The sequence below is a fragment of the Vanessa cardui genome, chromosome 7, assembly GCF_905220365.1.
Source record: "Vanessa cardui chromosome 7, ilVanCard2.1, whole genome shotgun sequence".
NCBI lineage: Eukaryota > Metazoa > Arthropoda > Insecta > Lepidoptera > Nymphalidae > Vanessa > Vanessa cardui.
The window spans coordinates 1,079,328-1,105,552 of NC_061129.1; the positions used below are offsets into that span (position 1 = coordinate 1,079,328).

At 33.0% G+C, this 26,225-nt stretch overlaps 2 protein-coding genes across 2 annotated transcripts in view; both read right to left on the minus strand.

Annotated features, from left to right (window-relative positions):
- LOC124530883 (lysosome-associated membrane glycoprotein 1-like) overlaps positions 1-12,491 on the minus strand; it is a 30,592-nt gene extending 18,101 nt beyond the window's left edge. Inside the window, exons 1-2 of the mRNA XM_047105238.1 lie at positions 12,274-12,491; positions 11,740-12,120 (exon numbers count right to left, since the gene is read on the minus strand). Of these exons, the coding sequence (XP_046961194.1) occupies positions 11,740-12,120; positions 12,274-12,331 (439 nt within the window). The 5' untranslated portion in view covers positions 12,332-12,491. The remainder of the gene's footprint in view (positions 1-11,739; positions 12,121-12,273) is intronic.
- Positions 12,492-14,776: 2,285 nt separating this feature from the next.
- On the minus strand, positions 14,777-25,962 carry LOC124531186 (sodium/potassium-transporting ATPase subunit beta-2-like). The gene is made up of 7 exons (XM_047105672.1): positions 25,899-25,962; positions 19,844-19,894; positions 19,641-19,760; positions 16,749-16,927; positions 16,453-16,539; positions 15,793-16,021; positions 14,777-15,526 (listed from the first exon to the last, which is right to left on the minus strand). The coding sequence occupies exons 1-7, from the start codon at positions 25,960-25,962 to the stop codon at positions 15,423-15,425; spliced, it is 834 nt and encodes a 277-aa protein (XP_046961628.1). The 3' UTR covers positions 14,777-15,422.
- Between the last annotated feature and the right edge of the window lie 263 nt (positions 25,963-26,225).

Consider the following 26,225-nt stretch of genomic DNA (forward strand, 5'->3'; position numbering starts at 1 on the left):
CTTGGAAGTCAACAGGTATTAACTCCACGCTTTTTTATCATCTACAAAATCTTGTATCGAATAGTATGCTTTTTCTACCAATGTATTTTTAACAAACGATTTGAATTTACTAAACGGCAAAGTTAAAAATTTCTGCGGCATTTTATTATAGAAACGGATACCTTGCCCCAAGAAGGATCCATTGACTTTGCGGAGTCGGAAACTTGGCGTTATAAGTTTATCCTTACTTCTAGTGCATATACAATGATTATCACTGATTTTATCAAAGTGATCAATGTTACTGTGAATATACATGATATTGTTGTAAATATATTGCGACGCAACAGTAAGTATTCCTACTCTGTTAAAAACATCCCGAAGAGAGTCTCTAGCTCCAAGATTATAAATAAACCGAATTGCTCTCTTTTGTAAAATAAAGACAGATTCAATATCTGCAGCGTTACCCCAAAGTAATATGCCATATGACATAATACTGTGAAAATAACCAAAATAAACTAAACGAGCGGTATCAATATCAGTTAGTTGTCTAACTTTTCTAACCGCGTATGTTGCGGAGCTGAGTCTTCCTGTTAGGGATGATAAATGAGAGGTCCACTGAAGTCTGGAATCCAATTCTATTCCTAAAAATACCGTAGTATCAGCTACTTCAAGACGGTCACCATTTAAAGATATATTATAATTTTGCTTGCTAACATTAGGTAGGGTAAAAACTACACATTTTGTTTTTTGAGCATTCAAAACTAAATTATTTACTGTAAACCAATTGTGTATCTGTGATAATGCACCGTTCACATCGTCATAGTCATTTTTTTTCCTGTCAACCTTAAAAATCAGCGAAGTATCGTCAGCAAACAACACTATATCACAAATACCCTTAACATTGAAAGGAAGATCATTTATATATACTAGGAATAGAAAGGGACCCAAAATTGAACCTTGTGGAACTCCCATTTTTAACGTAGATCCAGAAGACTTTATTCCATTAATGAAAACTTGCTGGATTCTTTGACTTAAATATGAAGCGATGAGATCAAGAGCTTTACCTTTAACACCGAAGCGTTTCGTGTTCTACACAATCGAATGCTTTAGATAAATCACAGAATACTCCAATAGCGTTCTGTGATTTCTCCCAAGCATCGTAAATATGTTTGAGAAGCGCAATTCCCGCATCAGTTGTCGAGCGACCTCTTCTAAGACCGAATTGCTCACCATGAAAAATAGCATTTGTACCGAAATGGACGAGAAGTTGATTTAAAATATTTTTTTCGAAAATTTTACTTAAGGATGGGAGTATTGAAATAGGCCTGTAATTACCGGGATCGCTTCTGTTTCCAGTTTTAAAAAGTGGTAAAACTTTACTACATTTTAACAAGTTAGGAAATGAACCCGTGTCCAAACTCTTTTTAAAAATTACTGCTATATACGGAGCAATATCGTATATGATGTTATTAAAAAATTTTACCGAAATGCCCCATATGTCGTTAGTTTTTTTAATATTTATAGTTTTAAATACTTTTATGACATCTATTGCAGAAACCGTTTCAAATGAAAAATCAATAACGCATTTAGAAACACTATTATTTAATAACCTAGCTGCATTTGATGTAGATGATTTCAAATGAAATGTTATTTTATGGGGTACTTTATCAAAAAATGATTCAAATAAATTATCAACCTCTAATTCAGAACTCGTGTATCTACTACCTGTGTTCAATTCTATACTCATAGGTCTAGCGGCAATTTTATGATACGTATTAATTTTGTCTATTCCAGACTTCACTCGGCCATTACGGACTCTGTTGTATAGTACGACACAACTTAGATGTAGCATCGGTAAATTCAATAAAACCGATTAGCGCCGATTGACACACAATAGAAATAGCTCCCTATCACGCCATACGACGCTATTCGTCGCTATAAATTCTCGCGTCAGTTCAATTCGAGAAAGCAAGTGCATGTCAAATTGACGGATATATTAGATCATATGATATCACAAGTTATTGCATTTGCGTAAAGATCATATTCACATGAGAAATAAATATTGATAATTTGGGATAGCTTACTTAATTCTGATGTGATCGGTTTTACGAAATTTGCTGATGCTACATTTAAGTCGTGTCGTACTATACATACATGTTTATATGGAAACTCTCTAGAGCATAACAGTCGACTAAAGAGCTATCTAACACTGACATAATTTTTCAAATCGGACCAGTAGTCCCTTAGATTTGCGCAATCAAACAAACATATTCCGCTTCAGAATATAAGTGTCGATATTAAAATGTATCCTAGTTGTATCGGATCGTCCGTGAACGATCACGTGGCCTGTAATGCACCCGGGGTCAATATTTGATTATAGTTCGGTCTAAACCACACCGAAGCCCCACGACGCGCCAACGCGTGGATCGGTTAACGTCACACTACTTAAGTTATTCAAGAACATTTGAAGAGCATTGAAACGATATGGTTTCGTTTTCATAATCATAGACATGGCATTTTTTTATTAAAGCTCTTTGACATATTACAGGACACTAATTACTGTAAATCTGTTTATATGAAAAGAGCAACTATGCGAGTTTCTTGCCGTTTCTTCTCGCTAGAAGCTGCTTTCTGAAACGGTGGTAGTATATATAATTATTGACGATTCAAAAAAGCTTCATTGTGAAGTTTACTTGAATAAATTATATTTTTTAAATATAACATGACAATGAGCTGATGCCGATTCAACTCTTCCCATAGACAATGACACTGTAAGAATTATTAATCATCACTTGCATTAACAAGGCACCACCAAACTTGGCAACTGAGACGGTTTATCCATTATGCCTATAGTTACCCTGGCTCACTCACCCTTCAACCAGAGGACAACGATAACAATTACTGTTATTAGACGTTACATACTCAGGAGGACTTACAAAAACGTCTTCAACATATGACATTAAAAAAATCTCAATCGAATATTATTATTATTATCTAAATAATAAATGTATTTCGCAAGACTTATAACAAGATTAATATCAAATGACATTGAATACAAAGGAATGTTTACTTTCATAGATTAAGCTTCATACTTGCTCGATTATTTTGTACCAGAAATTTGAAAACAAACATCCTTGCCGAACATCCTTTTAAAATAATGATATACTAGCGACCAGCCCCGGCATTGCACGGATGCAATACTGATACTAAATATACAGAATTTGTTTATTTTGAAACTTCTAAATTTATCAGTGTTTGTTTAGTATATTGTACATGTATTACATACAAAAATGTTCCTCTCGAATCTATTAAAAAAACGCATCCGAATCCGTTTTTAAAGATCTATGCATATATAGGGACAGACAGCAATAAGCGACATTGTTTTATATTATACCATATAATGATTATAATTAAGTCTATATTAAGTAGATAATTTCTGAAAGACGGTTTTCATGATCTGTTAGAGACTAACAATATCATCAAAGATCGGTTTGTTTTTCAATGCCAACATTAAAAAGGTTGATACAGATCATGGTCGACGATTAAATTATGTAAATACGTCGATATTTATTCAAAAATGTTTCGATTTAAATTTTAGTTTGTATTTTTTGCTTTTCTGTCCAGTTTTTCTTATTTCCATTCTTAATTGAAACAAATATACTTAAGACGGTGGAAGGGCTTTTTCAAAACCGGTCTGGGTAAATACCACCTACTGTAAGATATAGTACATAGCAATACTTAGTACTTAGTATTGCTGTGTTCCAATTTTAGGGGGAGTGACCCAATGTAACTACAGCTACTGTGGACATGACATTTCAGTTCCCTAAGATGATAGTACATTGACGGTGCGAAAAATTTCTAATTACACCAACATCAGTGGTGAATCATCACCACTTGTTAGTGCCGATTTGCCCATCCCTATACATCGACTATAAAAAACCAATAACGACACATCTTTTTAGTAATACATTTAAACAGATTAAAAAATCAAATTCCGATATAACCACGTACATATTAACCTACAAAACAACTAACTGACCTCAGTCATGCGCTTACGCACCCGCTCGCTCTCACAAAACCTGATCACAATTTCCAGTAACCAGATCACAAAACAGATCGAGTGACTCATTTGACGACGTTATCCGTAAATGTTTACACTCTGAGGACTAATGGTACTTCCCCGTTACGCTTTTGCAAATTACATATGGACGGAAGTTCTAGAATAAAATACTTGGTACTGATACAGGCAGTATGTGGATCAGTTTATTTGTAGATACACGTGCAAATTGATCATCTGTGCTCTTTGACTTTACACATACAATCAATTAATATAATTACATGATCAATGCGTTAGCTGTGCTGGCCTAAAATAGGATGTCCCTCTACAGAATGGTCAAGCCCACTTTCGCCCCTATCGAGCTCTATCTTGAAATTGGTTCACTTACACTTTACATATATACTAACATATATCTTACCTACTCAAAGAAATTTACAAAGACCATATATAATTGCAAGACGAACATATTAAATGTAATTGTAATAACAGCATAATACAATTATTCAAAAAAAGTGAAAGGAAATTCTCGGTGTTTTCAATACAGTCAACTTTCAAAATGACTTTTCAATAATAAAGAAAAAAAAATCTAAAAATTAAAACTGATATATACCGACATAAATAATTACGTTAAGACAAATCTAGACTGCAATATAAATTCAAAAGTGTAATATCAGCGGAGATAAAGTACGTAAATAAAGAGAGATGAGTCATAATAGACAATGTAGGACACTAATTTAATTAAATACCTTATAAGGCCAGGCCATATCTTCTCCACTTGTAGTTCATATTCTTTTTTGGTAAAAAGCTGGTAAACTTCCTTAAATTCGGTTACAAGAACACAGAATTATAGTGCACATATCTGTGCAATCAATCTTCAATACCCACAAGCCCAGAACGATGGGATGACAAATAAACATGACCGTGGAGACCATCGTTTTCGGTGCTACAATAGCGTATTACTGATAGCTTCCTATATCCGGAACCGTCAACCGCTGTCAATTTTGAAATATAAGATGGTCTACCTGGATTAGTGACCTTAAAATCCGAAGCAACACAGCTTTTTGTAGTAAGATGGTGTTGAAGTGATATATAGTTTTCTTGGTGATAGGGCTTTGTGCAAGTCGGTCTTGGTAGGTACCACCCACTCATCAGTTATTCTACCGCCAATTAACTGTACTCAGTATTGTGTTCCGGTTTGAAAGGTGAGTGAGCCAGTGTAACTACAGGCACAAGGGACATAACATTTTAGTACCCAAGGTTAGTGGCACATTGACGATGTAAGAAATAATTAATAATTCTCACAACGTCATTTTCTATGGGTGATGGTGACCACTTACCATCAGGTGGCCCATATGCTCGTCCGCCAAACTATACCATAAAAAAAATTCCAAATGTCCCCTAAAATTTCAACGTTTCAATGTTATTATATTTGATTTGTCGCTTATCGTTAATGGCGCTGATCCGACGTGCCTGATAAACTAAATACCTACACACACATATCAGAACCGAATGAATTGTATTTCATTAAATAATACTGTATCAATAAAACATTATTAAGTAGATATTTGTATGATGACACAGATAATAAAAAAGTAAGAAGTCTGAATACTTTGATTTTTATGTTTTATGAAAATGTAGTCTTTCTTTGCGATTAGTATTGTCAGATTATGCAAAATCAAAAAGTATCAAATGCTTTATTCAATACTAGCTGAATATGCGGCTTTACCCGCACGAAATTTATAAATGTTTTGATGTCATTTAACGAACTATGGGGCTTTTCTGTAACAAGAAACTCGAATCTCACCGCAGTGCACTAGAGTGAAATGTGAGAATGTGATATGTGACAAATACTGCAATAATTATAAAATTTATAGCACATACAAAATGGCGTATCACTGTCAGACACTTGTCAACATTTCAAGAGTGACATACTCCGAATTCTTACAGATACGCACTGCTGACGGGATTGGTTAGAAACTATCTCCATACCGAATTCATCTAAAACAGTGTTAAGCGTGAAGATTACGCTTGGGCGAAAGAATCTCAGCGAAACAAACAAATATCCAGGAGCCGATCATTTTATTCCTAAGGAGACTACTAATTAAAACTATCATTAAATCCAGATGTATTCTTAGTAATATGTAGGTAAATTGCAACGTTTTGTGAACTTTGATATTTATTATTAATGCATTCGTGAGACAGACAGGATCTTATATGCTACCTCAAGACCCATCGGTCTTGAGCTAGCATATAAGATTATATCGTGGAACAGAACGTCATAACATAAATATTTTGTTTCATGACGTAATTAGGCACTGACCTACTGTTGTACATATGTAAATAGCTCGAACGGACTGTTCAACACATCTCATCAATTCCTCAAATCTCTATAGGACGTCAGAGGGGGAAATTAATACAAGGCAGAAATAAAACGAAAAACAGGAACACCTAATGCGATATTGGGTGTTTTTGACTGGAGTGAAAAGTGACAAAGTCAGTTGGAAGGCAAATTATTTCATACTAGTTGCCGCCCGCGGCTTCACTCGCGTTTTAAGGGGTTGTTTGTCATGTGGTAGCCTATGTCCTTCCTTGGAGTTTAAGTTTGCTTCACACCAAATTACATCAAATTCGTTTCATTGGTTTGGTAGAGAAAGAACGATAAACAGACAGACAAAGTTACTTTCACATTTATAATATTATAGTATAGATTTATCCAACTGCAAAAAGAATATAACAAATTCCATAAATATTCACATTTAAATGTAACATATTTTAGAACATGTGTTTTTTTCTGAGCATTTTGTTTACACAAGAGTCACGCATGTGCATCATATATGGTTCCATGTGTAGATAATTACAAATTGATAAGAAAATAAATATTTGACGGCGGAATTGTAACCGGCAACTTATATTGATCGCTGCAACTTGCAGCTGTCACATAAAATACTTCAATAAGATAATCTACGCAATGAAACCGTTCCTTCCTTTCGCGGTCAATTTATAGAATCCGTAGTCAACGTCAATATTACATACAAGTATAGTACGACACAACTTAGATGTAGCATCGGCAAAATTCGTAAAACCGATAACATCCGAATTGAGTACGCTATCCCAAATCATCAATATTTATTTCTCATGCGTATATGATCTTTGTACAAACGTAATAACTTGTAATATCATATGACCTAATAAATTCGTCAATTTAACACGCCGATTTACATGCACTTGCTTTCTCTGACGCGAGAATCTATAGCGACGAATAGCGTCTAATGGCGCGATAGGGAGCTATTTCTATTGGTTGTGTAAATCGGCATTAATCGGTTTTATTTTCATTCCATTACATTTTCCGATGCTACATCTAATTTCTGCCGTACTATACTGTCTTCTTTCTTTCTTGACGAAAATTATTATGATATTCCTTACATAAGATTATTTATATTTAGACATGGCACGATAGCCCAAGTTCAATCGAACAGTAAAGATTTTTATTTGGGCTCATTTATGGCATATCTTATCGGTTTTATTAATTATTATTTATCATATAATATTTAAATAATTTTTTTTTATATATACTACTCCAATGATTGATTATGTTTAATTTATATTTTTAATACATATAGTACAATGTAATGGTGCTTAGCGACTACCTGTAAATAATAAAACATTTGCAAAAATTCGAAACGTAATTTTTGGTCTTATGTCATATTATACCTACAGTTGGTTATCTTAATAAAAAATAACATTAAAATTACAACATATACATAAAATGTATCTCGAGTATCCTATTGTCATTGTATGTTGTCACTTAATCCACTACGTAGCAATAATTAAATTCAATAAATATGAATGTATTGTAAAATAAACATTATCTAGTAATGTTTTATTAACAAGCTATTTACTTGGTAGGGCTATGTGCAAGCCCTCTGTATAATAGTCTAGTCTGGGTATCACACACATCAGTTTTCCGCCAAACAGAAATACTAGTGTTGTGTTCCAGTACGAATGGTGACTGAGCCAGCGTAACTACCCAGCTAGTTACTTGACTTGAAAATTTGTGCTAAAACTGAGTATTATATCAGTACGAGGGGACTTGGTACGTTATCATACCAAGGCAGTTTGTAAACCGATAAGCGACAGAAGCTTATTTACTTTATATGTATGTATGTATGTATATAGTTTAACAAATGTATAAAACCTTCACCTTAAAAGGGAAATAACGTCTTTAGCCAGCAGTGGGCCTTAAGCTAATACATGCTTTTATATAGGTTGTTACTATTGTTATGTTTTGCACAAACTTATTACAATTATTGCACATAAATGCTCAATAAGGTAATTTAAAATAGCCCAATAAAGAAAATTAATAAATGCAAACGCTTATAATATAACATTTATTAATAGCATCTAACGTAAACACACGAAGCAGCGTCATCAAAACAAATTTAAACCTTCTTTTATTTATAATTACACAAAGAAACGTGTTGACCTTAAAAGTTGAAACCTTTTACGAATTAAATAAAAAGAAATCGATAAATTCTTCCTTGGACCGAAGTCGATTTAAAAAACACTAAATTGTTGCCATCTGCAAAAATTATTTTCCACGAAGTTTCTAGAACGCTTGCGAGTACACACAGCTTGAATAGAACGCATTATGCGATAAAAACTACAGAGAATCAATTGTATGAAATAGCAGTGAACCATTGTATAACATTAACAGGGAAATAACTGTTCGACTCTTATCGGAGCTGGAGGGAAATGGTTATATCACATAAATTGGCACCCATAGTTGAATCAATATAAAAATGGATTATAGCCAAAATCTGCGAATGGATATTTTAAAAACAGTAGATAGGAGAAGTCCCTAATATTATTCGAATTTTAAGTTCATTTACTGAACAGAAACGCACGGACCATTTGGAGATGCGCTATATAAAGTGTATATAAGTGGTCAGTCAATGTCCTTAAAACTACCGTCTCAACACAAAGAGAGAACCGGTGGTAGCTTTACTTAATACACTTTGTTAAATGACAATTCAAAAGTGCTTGTAAAAGCACACTTGAATAAAGCATATTATGACTTTTGTCTTGATAGCTAGATAAATATGCTAGGTTAGATCATGAGGCTATTTGAAAAAAAAAAAAGATTTGAATGAATGAATCTTGAAATTGAGATAATTATTTTGACACAACAAACAGAAAATCAATCACTTACATTATTTACAAATAGCTTGAAAATAATTAAGCAGAAAAAACACACCATAATATGTAACCCAGAGTATGTATGCAGTACCTCATTGTCCGAAGCCGTTTAAGATAGCTAATAGATCCGAGAAGCAATATCAAATTAACGGTTCCTTATTAATTTTATTAAATAATTATAATATACCATTAAAACAGGGTTATAAAAATTGTCAAGTCTGTTATTTCATTTGTATATCAACTATAATATCTCTTTCATAAGTGTTTAAAACATATTTTTATAATGGCCTTCATTTATCTACAGCCAGTAAATATACATTATAATAAAACTATAGCACCTATATTAACTAACTTGGTTGTATGGCTTTGTCCGAGCAGAAATACTTTGCATTGTTTTGTCCCAGTTTGGAAGGTGAAAGAAAGAAAGGTACAGGCACAAGTTACATAAAAACTTCCCTGTGTGGATGGCACATTAGAGATTTTATTAAAATAGGAAATCATCAAAACTTCTTACAGCACCGATATCTCGGCAGTAGTGACCACTTACCATCAGATAGCCTATTTACCCATCCAACTAAATAGTGTTACAAAAAATAAGCAAAACATAATAATCCAACCAAAAAAACTTTTCAAATATGATGACTTTCTCATATATATACAGTGAATCATAACTTTTGACACCATTAGTCCACGTACAAAGGCATACTTTTGCTCAGGTTACGTAAGCATATCCAGTAAGATCTAGATTTTAAATGTTTTTAACTGCTTTTTGTTCACGATCAATTATTTCAATCTTAGTTTTTTATGAAACTAGAGTATTACTCAATCAACAAAGTGCAATGTAATAATGTTTGCAATCATGATACAGCAGACAATTCATTTTTATCTATTACACAAGGTACATAATTATATTTACTATTTATATTATAAGTTTATGCATATTATGTATGGGCTTAATTTTTGTTTATATTTCATCCCATGCTCAACATAGTGAATAATCTATGTTTTGGATAAATATGTGACACAGAGGTATCTAAATTGGAGGGGTGGGGTGGAATAGGCTTCAACCCTCAAAATAAAAGATAATGGGCCCAGCATTAGAAAATTGATGCCTAACGTGTGTTATAAATACCTATCCATAACTTTTGTAAAGAAAAATTCTATATGACTAACATGCCACATACATTCCTCACACTGAACCAAGCCTCAATTATCAAGCATAAAAAAGTATTCAGGGACACTAATATTACAAACCATTAATATATATATATGAAAACACTATCAATAAAGATTATTAAATTTCTTGCAGTCTTTAAAATCATCTTTTAATAAATTGCATTATTTAATTAGAAGCCATTTTGAATGTAGCAGAATACTTCCAACCAGAGATAAAAATAAAAATCAATATTTAATTAAAAGTAAAAATAACCCAAATCAGATTGTACATTGTATAGAATAACCTAACTATTAAAATTGGTACTTATGCTTTTTCACATGCACATACACTATGAATTGAAATTGATTGATTCAAAATTTTGAACAATTATTCTTAGGATTTAAAAAGATATTCTTTCTAGAATAATGAGAAATTAGCCATGATGTAAGTTTACATCTACAACATAAATTAAATATGTATAAATAAAGATATATTATAATGTAATATAATCCATTAGTTGGTATTTGAATACATGAATCATATCATTCTGAAGTCTGAACTATTAAATATTTGCAATTTTGTTATTTCGGTCCACATATAAAACAAACTTGTTTTTTGGATAATGTACCAAATAAATGTTTGAGTTTTCAAAATGGCTATTGGTATCACTTTCCATCCATAATATAAAATATAAATTTTAATAACAGACTGACTGCATAGAGTCAGTAACTCCTATGTAGGGTAAAGCAATACAGATCAACAACAGGTACCCCGAAAATATAAAAACCGCCAATATTGCTGAATTAAATCAAAATAAAAAGGATTGTGTGTGCCTTTTGGCTGTTATATAATTAGAATATGTAATGAAAATATCAATTAAAAAAAAAATCTTTGAAATTTTTGATAGACAAAAAAAATATTTACGACCATCTTACTAAATGTTCTGATTATAAAAATACCTTTTTTAAAAAAAAAATAGTACTGTGCACATTTAAATTGATTTATTTTTAATTATGTGTGCATACAGCACTTTAATATTATTTTTGTTGGGTTAATTTTTTATTTGATTGCTTTACTAATAAAAGCTCATTATACTATACTTTTGATTGCACACACATTGCACTACTGTTTGGTACAGTAATATTAATCTAATGAAAATTGCATATTTTATGAAATAGGAGTATAAGTACAGTGTAATGAATATGCATACTTAGATTGTTCAATAATAGTGAAGAAATGAACTGTTGTAACACATTATTGTAAAAAAAAAATTTCGCAGGTCAAGGTTAAAGATGAAGATTAATCAGTCTCATTAAAATATCTAATTAATTAACAAAAATTAGGTACTTACATGCATTTTCCACCTTGGTGTATGTGACATTCAACTGAGCTGCAAACTGGACCAGGATACAAGTTATGTTGCTCTTGTCAGTGTACGACCACATGCCCTGCTGAGGAGGGGGCAGAGGGCCTGGTGCTGGGGTAGGCGCTGGGGTAGGCGCTGGTGTTGTCGGCGCAGGAGCTGGGGATGGAGGCGGCGTTGGCTTAGGGGTAGGCGGAGTAGGCTTAGGGGTTGGCGGCGGCGTAGGGGCCGTGGTTGGTGCTGGCGTCGTTTCCGTCGGGTCCGTAGGGACTTCTGTAGTCGTTTCGATTTCCGGCTTTAAACTTGTCGACTCCGAAGGCAACGGCAACGATATCGTCTCCGTCTTTGGTGCAGTCACATCGCCTTGACCTGATAACGTGATAAAATTATGATCATACAAGCGAAGGTAGACGAAAAATCCTTTGTTCCATAACGCGCAAAATGTTAAAACGAAAACAACGACGTATGGTAACGCGATAAGCAACAAAGAATTCGACAATATTTAGTAAATTTACAACTTACCTAGTACCGTTAGGCTGCATAAAACTGCGGCAAACAAACAAAACCTTAACCGAGTCATTTTAAATTGTTTAACGAGCTATTTAAAACAATTTATTCCCGAACAGTCTCACAAGTACGTTGCAATAAAATGATTTTGTAAGAATTGAGTTCTCTATGCAAATGTCAATTCATTTTCTATATAGACAGCTGAGAAATGTTGCCAGCTTTCTACTACTAAAATAACCATAGATTAGAAATAACAATTTAGTAGATTTGTTTAGAACTAATGTCGATAGATTTTTTAAAATCACTTTTTACGGAGAAATATTTCAAAGGCCATTTTGTAAACAATTGAAATACCAACTTTACTTATGATGAAAAAAAGGCATTTATTTAAAACATTGTCAGTACAAGTCGTTGTAGGTGGTTAAGTACCATTCATTCATCACAATACTTACGTATTATTGTGTTCCGGTTTTCAGGGTGGGTGAGTCAGTGTACAACAACAACAAAAACAGCAGCCTGTAAATTTCCCACTACTGGACTAAGGCCTTTCCCTTTTAGGGAAAGGTTAGGAACATGTTCCACCACACTGTTCCAATACTTGTTATTGGGATACACATGTGGCAGAATTTCTATGAAATTGGACACATACAAGTCACGGCAGGGAGGATGTTTTCCTTCACCATCGAACACGAGATGAATCATAAACACAAATTAAGCACATGTATATTCAGTGATGTTTGCCTGGGTTTGAACTTTGAAGCTGCATTCAAAATGCACGCGTTCTAACCACTGGGCCATTTCGGCTCAGCCAGTATACAAAAGACATAATATCTTGGTTCACAAAAATGATGATTCATGTTCCAAGGAAAAAAAATTGTTATTTATAAGGGACGATGATTTATATAAAAAAATGTGTGTTACATACTGAGCCACTTCTAAACTTATCTGATATGTTTAATATTCTGTATGTACTATAATACAAATGCTAAAAAAATGTCACACCTAAGAATTATTTTTAAGTTTAAATTAATCAGAAAAAATTCAGATAAACTTAATTTGTTTAAGATATTAATTTACTTAATTAGAGTAGTATAAATATTAACATAAAAATATTTGACAATAGTAATATTTTATAAACTATTATTTAAATTACTAAAACAGTAAGATATCTGAAGTGTAGCAACTTTGAATGTCTCTGACTGGTTATTAATCCCTGATAGCTAAGTTACTTAAGATTCGTGATATCTTTCTCTTTTTAACAGTCATTGGCTGAATAGCGATTGGTTAGATTCGATCAGGAAAACAAAAACAATTTGTGAGCGGACTTTTTAAAAATAGTTAAAACCTAAATCGATTTAATTAGGCGTAATAACTATTATGTTATTTGGTATATATTTACGTCTACTGATCTATTACTTTTTATTGTACTTAAAAATGATTTTTTATTTTTAATCAATTTTGTTGATATATTTTTCTAGTAAACAATTACCTATGCAATTATTAAGTTAGGTACGCAGGTTTAAAAAAACTGCAGATGGTACGAGATAAAAAAAAATCGTAGGAGATTAATAAAACATGAATATTAAATAACATTTATTTTTTCATTTTAAGCAATGCTCAATTATCAAATAATTTACATCAATTCACTTACAAGCTAATTTAACAAGTAAGTAGTAGGTACACATCAAAGACACACCACCATAGAAAATGTAAGAAAAACCTAAACCATTTTTCGTATGACTTAAATTGTAAATAATCTAATATTTTGAATAAGTTATTTTTAATCGAATGTAGAATTTATTTCATATTTTACTTAGTAAAAAATACAAAATAAGATAATAATATAATCTTTATTATAATATTATTATAGATGATATTTATTGTAACTTTAATTATTAAAAATATTTTTCAATTAATTAACTTACCTTGTAACAAAAAGTATATGTTAATTTTTAAATATATTTTTGATTTATCTGTAAGCATTTTTACAAAATTGTTGTTTATTACTTTTTTGACTTTTAAATTCTACTGCCTCAAAAATATGTCATTTCAATATTATATAATATTAAAAATAATAATTAAAATCGTAAACTTGATTGAAATGAAACTACAGTATAATAAAAAAAAAAACAAAAAACGTCCTAAAACAAGTACCAAATCTTATATTTTATACAGGTAATTTGCATTTTATGATGAAATATTATATAGATAATAATTTAATTTTTTTTTGTAATTTTCATGTACACAATGGCTCAAATCCTTAAAGCTTAAGAACATTTCTATACATGTTAAAAGCTAATGGATCATTACGAATCATTCAGAAGTTTCATAAAGACAATATAATAAATACAAAATAAGTACAAAAATTATAAAACCATCCGCAGGAAGGCTATATAATATTTGGTGTATTAACTAACAGTTAATGTAAATTAATTCACTCAAATAAAAAATAAAATTATTCATGTGAACAAAATATTTAAACGAAATTATAATTTGGTAACATTTTTACTGATGTATTATAAAAATAATGTAAGGTCTCACGATCACCCAATATATAGATATATTATAAATAGATACTATAGACAAGTAATGAATCCACAATATGAGTAACCTTCTCAGTATATGTCTACACAAAGGATTTTACGGACCTTAGTTACCGTAAGCGAAACTATTCTATATCCGAAATAAAAATCTATCCGTAACAGTTACCGAAATAGATCAAAAAAATTACATACTCAAGGAGAGCTGTGACTAAAGTTATGTATGTTTTTTTATTATTAATATCTACAAATAAATAAATAGCTCACAAATAAATTTCAACTCATATATTATATATATTTATACATTGTAATTTTTTCTTTTAGAATTTCGAAAGATTTTTTTATCCGTTAATGAAACTATCCGAAACAATGAGATAATCCGAAAAAAGTCGTATCCGTAATAGTAGTGCATATATCCGCGTCCATGTCCAGTAACATATCCATAACATCCTTGATCTGCACAAAACTACAAATTCTAAACACTCAATACAAAATATCAGTGTCTATGCTAACCTTAATAGAAAATAGTTTAATGCCCACAAAACTTAAACGCTATGAATTGATTTAATTGATCCATTATAACAACAATATGTACGGATAATAAATAAATTAAAGGTAATAAAACTACTCGATGTAAAGTTCGAAGCGAGCGCGCCCAACGCGGCTGTTTCGATCGTAGACGATGTCACGGGTCCAGATACGACACTCCACGTTGATCACCACACCACCTGGATCATTTATAATTATATAATAACAGCCTGTTAATTTCCCACTGCTGGGCTAAGGCCTCCTCTCCTTTTGAGTAGATGGTTTGGAACATATTCCACTATGATGTTCCAATGCGGGTTGATGGAGTACACATATGGCATAATTTCGATGAAATTTGCAGGTGCAGACAGACACGGGCTCGGGGACATGTGTATATGCCCGCGAGCCCATGTCTGTGTGTCATCATGTGTGTTCGCTCTATTAGTTAAAAAAATAAATAGCTTACGGTGAGGATTCTCGAAGACAACTGCAATCAGCGGTCCAGAGATCTGATCAGGGAGTGACCGATCCGAGCGTGGTATGCGATCAGCCGTACGAAGACGACTTGCGGGGAATCCCGGAGGCATGTTAGCGGGGATGTACTGGATTGGCCCGATATTCTCCTCATCAGCGGTAAATTCCCCTTTGCATGATACCCAAATGAAGTCGCCATATTGGTTCGCAGGGTATAGATGCTGTTAATTTGATAATCACAATTTAAATGAAACATAATATAATGTTCAATTAAAAAAGAATTGTTACAGCTTCATGAATATTTACTAAATCTGTCATGTCATTATGTCTGCCTGTTTATTTCCGGATCTTTTTGGAAAAAAGGCTGTGTTTTTATAAAAAAATGGAAATAGTAACATATATTTTTTTTAATACTTCGCAGAAATTCACTGATAGTTAAAATGATATCTATATAAATAATATGTATTCATGTTGTTTTTTCTTTGTATATCAATCACGTGAAAAATATCTCATCGCTATAACCTATCGACTCGGGAGCGTCAGTAGATATTTATAGCATGTAATTTTGATCCTGACGAATTAAATGTCGAATCCTTTATGTTACAAGGTAATTATGTTAGGTACTAATAGACAGGTATTATGTTAAAATTACCATTGCTTTCTTGATGTTGTTTGGCATATCTTGAGGGATGGACAGAGGAACAGTCACATTATAAGGTTCTGGCACCCAATAGTGGATCTGAGAAACAAAAGCATTTAAAACTATAAACATACATTAATATATAATACACACAAATTAAGCACATGAATATTCAGTGTTTAGATCCTACAATCATCGGTTAAAATGCAACGCGTTCTAACCACTGGGCCTTCTCGGTTCCATAACGTATACCAAACTATAATGAGAGCACCGTTATGGAAAAAGATACCTTTTCTCGTACAACTTACGTGATTCAATCGAAGGAAGACACAAGGCCTGCCCTCCCTGTATCCGTAGAAGTTATCGACGTTACAAGGAGCCCACATGCTGAGAGCTCGTTCACAGTTCGGTACGGGCAGTCTTTGCTCATGGTGGTGCACGGAACATGGGGCACGAGGCGGCTCCTCGGGGACTGTTGTCTCATATGCTAATAACAACAAATTAATCACGATCAAATCCATATATGTTAATGGAGAAAAGTCATTAAGCTAGTATGAAAATATGATCAAACAACTATATACTTATTATTAAATATTTGCATGCTCACACACACACACACACACACACACACACACACACACACACATACACACACATACACATACACATACACACGGTCTGGGTTTTAGATTTATTAATTAAAATAATAGGAATTAGTCTTAAGAACTTATTGTAATATCCTTTAGAATTGTAATAACGTTGGGAAGGAACTGACTTCTGACACACGGTTAACACTAGTTCAGAAAATCAGAAGTCAGGGCTGCATTATTGTAGGATGTAACAAATGGTTAACAATAAAGTATTTTTATTATTATTATTGTATTATATCTAAAAACCTTAAAACAAGAAAGCTGGCTACCAAATATACTTACTAATGATAACTATCTATATTATAATATTATAAATGTGAAAGTAACTCTGTCGCTCTTCACGATCAAATGCTGAATTTTATGGAATTTGGTATGAAACAAACTTGAACTCCAAGAAAAGAAGCCTAACACATAACTACCTACACCCTAAAACGCCAGTGAAGCTGTGTGTGACTAGTTGATAATAAATGGTCACTTTTATCCGAGGATACAATAATTTTAAACACTGTTCCTTACAACAATAATGCCAACTAATGTACCGAAATTCTAAGATGTTAAATTTGCTTGTTTACACGGCAGTCAAGTGTGTCTTATAATATCAAAGACTGACAGTGTATTTGGGTAGACGTCACCACTTACCATCACAAACACGGACAGACGGAAGGGTGTGCGTCTGTCCTGTTATAATAAAAAAGGACTTTGCACTCGTAATAATTCTTCATATAGTATTTGGTTTGGTTATAAAGATGACACGTTGCCGTTTCGTAAATTCAAATCGTTTGTAAATAATACATTGGTAGAAAAACCATATAATTCGATACAAGATTTTATAGATGATAAAAAAGCGTGAAGTTAATACCTGTTGACTTCCAAGCGGGATATATTAATTTTAATAATTGTATTTAACTAACATGACTTTGTATTTTTTAAATGTTAAAAAGAGTAACTACTGAGTTTCTTGCCGGTTCTTCCCGGTAGAATCTACTTTCCGAACCGGTGGTAGCTTCACTTAATTGTAAAATGACGATTCAAAAGTGATTGTAAAAGCCTACTTGATTAAGAAAAATCAATAGACACAATCTGCTTCACAGAAAACAATTTGGATTCATGAGGGGTCGCTCGACTACCGACGCAGGTATCGAACTTATAAAAAATATCTATGAGGCCTGGGAGGGGTCGCAGGATGCCTTGGGTATTTTCTGCGACTTATCCAAAGCCTTTGATTGTGTTCAGCATGAAACTCTGGTCAGGAAACTATATCACTACGGAATTAGAGAATGTGCACTCGACCTTCTGACTTCCTATCTTAACAATAGAATTCAGAGGGTTGACGTTAAAGGGACAAGGTCTCCTGGGGTCTCAGTTGGTATGGGGGTCCCACAAGGATCAATTCTTGGACCTTTTCTATTCCTCATATACATAAATGACTTGCCCTTTCTTGTTGGGAACAAACATGATATAGTATTGTTTGCTGATGATACCTCTTTGGTTTTTAAAATTAATAGGAAACAGGTTCAGTATGACGATGTAAACAATGCTATGTCCGATATAGTACATTGGTTTAGCGTAAATAATCTTAGACTGAATAATAAAAAAACTAAAATTGTAAAATTTAGCACACCAAATGTGCAAAATGTAAAACCCGATGTACTTATCAATGGGGAATCGATGGATTCAGTTGAAACAACTGAATTTCTTGGCCTTACTCTTGATGCCAAGTTACAGTGGCTCCCCCACATAAACGGATTGGCGGGTAGACTGAGTTCTGCGGCATTTGCGGTCAAAAAAATTAGATTACTTACTGATGTTGATACGGCTCGACTAGTATATTTTAGTTACTTTCATAGTATAATGTCCTACGGTATTATGCTTTGGGGTAACGCAGCCGCTATCCAAACTATATTTGTGCTGCAGAAGAGGGCTATTCGCGCAATCTATAACCTAGGAGCCAAGGAATCATTAAGGCATAGATTTAAAGAAATTAAGATATTGACTGTTGCTTCTCAATACATATTTTGTAATGTTTTGTATGTACGGAAAAATATTAATGTTTTTATGAGAAAATGTGATTCTCATAACATTGGTACAAGGAACAAACACAATCTTGTTACTCCTGTTACTCGACTGCATAGAGTCAGTAACTCTTTTGTGGGGCAATGTATACGCTTCTACAACAGGATCCCAGAAAGCATTCAAAATGCTTCTGTTGCCAAATTTAAAAAAATTGTTAAGGAACGCTTGTGTGCAAAAGGTTACTATACAATTAGCGAGTTTATGTTTGATAGCACACCTTGGGAATGAAACGATCGCCTCCTGGCTATTTCTAATCATATACTACTATGTACCTTATAAATTTGACAAAAAAAAAAAATAACAGAAAAAAAAGACCCGCTGAGTTTCTTTCGCCGGTTCTTCTCAGGTCAGGGTGTTCCTTTTTCCGAACCGGTGGTAGTGTTTATTTGACAATCAATAAGTAAGTGTAATGCTTTTATATTGAATAAAGGAATTTGAGTTTGAGTTTGAGTTTAAGTATGATTTGATTTGACTTACGTTTAAGAAATTCATTGAGCTTCTTGTACCATGGATGCCAAGTTCCTGAGTCACTGACGCGGAAGTGGATCAGTGGTTGTTCGTAGTTGTATTCGTCTGACCGTGGCCATACTTCGAGTTCTGAAAAATCAAATAATTAGTAAATACTGTTCACTTATAACATGTTCAACAAACTGAAGAAATAATGTCTTCTGATGACTTACCAACATAACGAAACGGCAATAGAAGACCCAGAACAAGTCCGATGATGCCACCTGAAATTATTGTTTTAATTTATGATCAGAATTGTATGACGTCATAGAGACAGTAAATAAATTTTAATAACAATTATATACTAATTAAACAATATTAATGTCGCCTGTATAGCTTTACTTATTTCAAATAACTCTCATTTTAAATGATTCTTAATATACACTTAAGTATATTTATTTCAGTTCATTTTATAGTTAAGTAATATATATGAGGTATAGATATAATACCCGATTAGAAATCAAATATACCTTATTATGACACTTAAATTAAATACTAATGAAGATTTCGTAATAATAATTCGCAAGCCCGTCTGGGTAGGTACCACCCACTCATCAGTTGTTCTACCGCCAAACAACAGTACTCAGTATTGTTGTGTTCCAGTTTGAAGGGTGAGTGAGCCAGTGTAACTACAGGCACAAGGGACATAATATCTTAATTCCCAAGGTTAGTGGCACATTGACGATTTTAGAAATAGTTAATATTTCTTACAGCGTCATTGACTATGGGTAATGGTGACCACTTACCATCAGGTGGTATATGGACCACTCTCTCGTCCGCCAACTTATACCATAAAAAATGTGAAAGTAACTCTGTCTCTCTTTAACGGCCAAATCAATAAATCGAATTTGATGAAATTTGTTATGAAGTAAACTTAAACTCCAAGGAAAGACAGGCTACTTTTATTGCCTGACACATAACAACCAGCCCCTGTAAACGCGAGCGAAGCTGTGGGCGACAATTAGTCTATAATAATGACAGTTATTTAAAACGTTTGTATTTGGTGGTGGCCTACCTGAGCTGAGATGGTCCAGTGGTTAGAAACCAATGATTATAAACCGATGATTGCGGTTTCAAACCCAGGCAACCACCACTATATATATGTGCTTAATTTGTGTTTATACTTCATCTCGTGCACATTGGAACAGCGTTGTGGAATGAGTTCCAAACCCTCTGCTTAACGGAAGAGGAGGCCTTATCCCAGCAGTGGGAGATTTACACGCTGTTACTTTACTACCAAATAAATAAGAAACATGGTAATAATAAAAAATAACCATGTTAATTTAAAATCTTAATGTTTAATAAATTGTATTTTATTTAAAACACTGGCATTATTCCAAGAATATTGAATTAGATACAGTTATAAACCCTCGCGTGATTTGATCGGTTTTCAATCAACGTGCAATGACCGGATGAATGGCGGTCCTAGGATACCTATAAAGCCTTACTAGTGTCTGTAATAAGCTTAAAGGATTGCTGATATAGCTAAACATCTATGTATTATACGCTTATATAATATAATTAATTATAAACATACTATTGACATCAGTAATAATGCCTTGTTTTTTTTTTAATTTTGTAAAGGCTATGGTTGTACGAAAGAACAAAGAAATCAATTTTGGACCAAAGCTTAAGTGTCCAAATATTCTATTCTTATCAATGTTTCGGTCACATTGCTTGTCGTCAACCACATAACTTTCATGTTATGATGGGTTAAATAGAAAGTCACTTTCCATCAGGAGAACCTCCTGCTCGTTTGTATATGTATAGGTACATAAAAATAAATAAAATTTTAACAAAAAGAAAAACCGACTTCAAACAAAACACTATTTTAAAACAAATGAATATGCACGAAAAAGTAATAAAAATAATTGCGTATTCAACATATTTTTTAGAGTCTTCCTAAGTTAAATGAAATGAAAAATATTAGACTACTTAAAAGTCGATTAACGATTATATCATGTAGTTATAGTTATTGGTATATTTGGAGCCGGTGTCAGCCACGGTGCCCTTGCCCCAACAATCAAAAGAAAGAAGCGATACGAGCCCCTTGATTGATCCAGTATATTATTGTGTAAAAGGTAATTTGTAAAAAACATATTTGTTAAAGTATTCTCGTATTGTTTTTTGATAGATATACTGTAGGGTTTTATTTTTAAAATTTTATTTATTTTTTGATTTTAAGTGAAGCTGATGTTGACTAACTAATTTTTTTTAATATGTATAGATTAAGCGTTCCGTTTATATGAGTAAGAAACTACTTCGAGGACAATTTCAAAGGAAACTTGCGAATAAAGCAAAAATAGACTTTCGAAAATGCGGATTTAATACGTCACGCGGCGTAAACTACAAGGATCCCTCGAAAGAGCTGTAATCGAACTCAGCAAAAAAACTTTGAAAAAGACCAACTATATTTCGTACATCATATGACATCACATCACATACACAAAATTTGATTAAAGATAGTAAGAAATTCTGCCCCATATCGCACCCTAACTGCGAGCCGTATAGGAGTTCCAACACTACATAGTATAAAACAAAGTCGCTTTCTCTGTCCCTATATCTTTAAATCTACGCAACGGATTTTGATGCGGTTTTTTTTAAAAGATAGTGTGATTCAAGGGGAAGGTTTTTGTATATAATACATGAACAATATAGTAAAGAAACACTGATAATTTTAGAAGTTTGCGATGTGATGTCGTATATAAACAAATTCTGTAGTATATTTAGTATCAGTATTGCACCCGTGCGAAGCCGGGGTGGGTAGCTAGTTGATTATAATATTCGACTATGATAATTACATAAACATAACCACATTACGGAAGGTGACTCAAATATCCAAATAACCTATAAATAAAAGATTCGACCGAGTATCGCTAACGTGCTCCTCAGAATTGTTCCGTTCCCTTCCGTTCCGTTACTTTGTCATGGATCCTGTGCTCAGAACCTTACCAAACTTTCACCAAATTACCCTTGAAGTATATATTTTATAATAAAAAAAGAATTATCAAAATTGGTTAACGTGATTTTCAGTTATTCACCTATTTGTCGCGAATATACATAATGCAAATTTAAGACTTATGTCGTTTTCACATGGATACCATCATCGGAAAAAAAAATAAAAAAAATGGGACCCCACGGGAAGCACTACCTTTCAAACAAAAAAAAAATATATAATACAGACGAATTGATAACCTCCTCCTTTTGGAAGTCGGTTGAAAAGTAAACGCCGTTCTTCTGCTAAATACCCTACGTCTGGTGTAACCTGGCAACGACTCTCACTGGTATTCGTAATCCTAACTGTGCTGAAGTTAATAACCGAATAGGTGAACTGATAGGTGGAAAAATATGACAACCAATACAACGCAGGACTTTCAAACGACCTTTAGTAGTGAAGAGAACGATCATGACGATACGAAATGCTACACTATTAAAGATACGAAAAACTTCACTATGGTATATATTATGTTTGAAATACTTATTTGTGCAATTACATTTACATTATAATTATAAATTTATTAAACTTATAGTTTGTTATTGAATCCGATTTCATAAAAGTGTAATCCATTTCAGAACGGCATTTGTATTGATTTAAGATTTTTTCAAGAAGTTTTCCCGCGAAAAATAAAAAAAAGAAAGAGTCGCTCATTAATGGGAATAGGTATTTTTGTGAAATGGAAATTATTTTAACATCAGGACATTTAGAATAATATCAAAATTAAAAAAAAAACTGTGTACTGCTGCATTTATTAATTATAATACCAAGGAAGAGACTTTGTTCACATGATGAATCAATGAAAAAGTCACGAAGTTCGATATAAGCTTGTATAGCGTATGAATACATGATCATCCTAAAATTTAAATTACGGCTCTCTCTGGTAATGGAAACAATAGAGGCACGTAAAACGTGTATGTGGAGATGCAATAATAATTAAGAAAAATATATTTAAAAAAATCTATAATATAATTAGCATCGCGCTGAGGGATCTCTCTCCTCTGTACCCAGCATCACTCATCGCACGCTCTCCAATATTATCTTATACTTTATTTTTTGTAGAATTTGGGTAGGCGTATATGCCGCTCATTGGCCTTATAAGATATGTAACCGTTCCTTAAGTGCCTAATGCGATGATCAATATTATCATAGCAATCTAAAAGTAACGTCATGGGCATTAGATATGATATCATTCATTCAATGTCATTCATTCATTCGTTCATGTCAAGTGTCTAGTTTTGAAAAGAATCTATTTAATTGATTCTCAAAACGGAAACCAAGCAGGGGAACATATTGTTCCAACCCTTGTGGCCGAGAGAGTCGAGATGGCCCAGTGGTTAGAACGCGTGCACCTTAACCGATGATTGCGGGTTCAAACCCAGGCAAGCACCGCTGATTCATGTGCTTAATTTGTCTTTATAATTCATCTCGTGCTCAGCGGTGAAGGAAAACATAGTGAGGAAACCTGCATGTGACAAATTTCATAGAAATTCTGCCACATATGTATTCCACCAACCCGCATTGGAACAGCGTGGTGGAATATGTTCCAAACCTTCTCCTCAAAGGTAGAGGAGGCCTTTAGCCCAGCAGTGGGAATTTACAGGCTGTTGTTGCTTTTGCTTGCTTGCCTTGTGGCCTCAGACACTAGATCACTAGCCTTTCAAATCGGAAAACAATAAACATATGTATACTTGTCTATAGTTCTCATGGTGGGGTGATATTAGCTAATTGGTTACTGCTCCAGTTTTAAGGATCTCATAAATTATTTTAAACTACAGATAGATGTGGTAGTTTCCTTCACTGCAAAGATCTGATACCGTCCCGGTAACATAAATCTACATGACGGAAAAAACACCGAAGCAGGACCAACGGTTTTACATATTTACCAAACACAGTAGGCGAAACCGAAATAAGAATATCTTGAGACAAACATCCTCAAATAAACATTCCCTCTCCGATTTCGCCTACATATATACAAATATACGCGCGCACCAGAGAAACGACAACAACATATAAATTTCCCACTGCTGGGCTAAAGCCTCATCTCTCTTTGAGAAAGAAGGAGGTTTGGAACAAATTCCACCACGCTTTGGTTGGTGGAACTCATGTGGCAGAATTTCTATGAAATTAGACACATGCGGGTTTGTCACGATATTTTCCTTCACCGCCGAGCAGGAGATGATGATGATGATGATGATGATGAGATATACACAAATTAAGGACATGAATATTTAGTGGTGCTAGCCTAGGTTTGAAACCACTGGGCCATCTCGGCTCTCATACCTGTCACCAGATAAAGTTATAAATAAAACAATGATTTTAGAAATAATTCTAACGAACCTTCACGCTCCTTATTAAAAAACATTGGGCCTTATAAACCAATACTGTGTGTATTGGTTTAAGGGAAAGACTCTCAAAGACGTTAAAACTGACATAATAAACAGTCTCTCTTCCTCTATTTTCCATAATATATCCTTATTACATACCTCTTAATCTTTGTATTTAGACTAAGATGTAAGCGTTGACAATAACACACTTACATTCCTTATTCGGCCATTGTCTTACGTTAATATATACTTTATATATTTAAAAATATTAAGTAGTAATCACAATCATAAAACATAATTTACTGATATGTTTGTTTGTGATAACACATTATTAAAATATTCATTTTTCTACTATATATATTATATTTATTACTATATATATTATACTATACATAGTATAGATACAAAGGCTAAGGTTAAAATTTCCAAAAACCTTTTTCAGGGAACTTAAGTTATATAATAAATCTACCTTCGAAAATCAGCTTTCTAGACTAAGTAGATTTGGCTGGTTTCGTAGCTAGGTTTAAACTAAGAAACTAATTATCCAAACAATTAAAAAACTGAAAGTTTGACGGGTAAAATTAGTATTGGCTTGAAGTTTCTTGTCTGATTAAAGATTAAGATAAATTTATCTTCATTCACTCTAATCCAATGAACTATTCAAAACTTTTTCAATTATTTATTATTAAGTAACAAAAGACTGATTAATTTAAGATAAAATAATATGTATACTAATAAAAAAAAAGTCCTTTATAGTTATGATTTAATTAATTTAAAAAAAGTTAAATAATATAATATTCTATAAAAAGAGTTATCTATTGTCATTGTCACAACATAGATTGACAACAAAGGAGTTTGTATATATATATATTTTTTTATTAAAAAAAAAAATATTATTTTACTCACCGATCACAAGAACAGTTACAGTAACAATCACAATGATCTTAATAGTGCGTTTATCCAACCCCATCGTCACAAGTTAACCAAGCAGTGCGCACAACCAGAGCTAGTGACTGAATGATGCGGAATCTGGGATAGAGCGAGGGAGAAACGGGAAATAGGGGCAGATGTGCACAGCATACATTGCGGGTTTTTATTGAAAAAAATATTGACATTAAATTGCATAAATTCAATTGATATTGAAGGAATAATATTTATTGTTATTTATAATTGAATTATTAATTAGATACCCTGTGTACACAACCCAACAAATTTTACCTCTTTATAATTTTA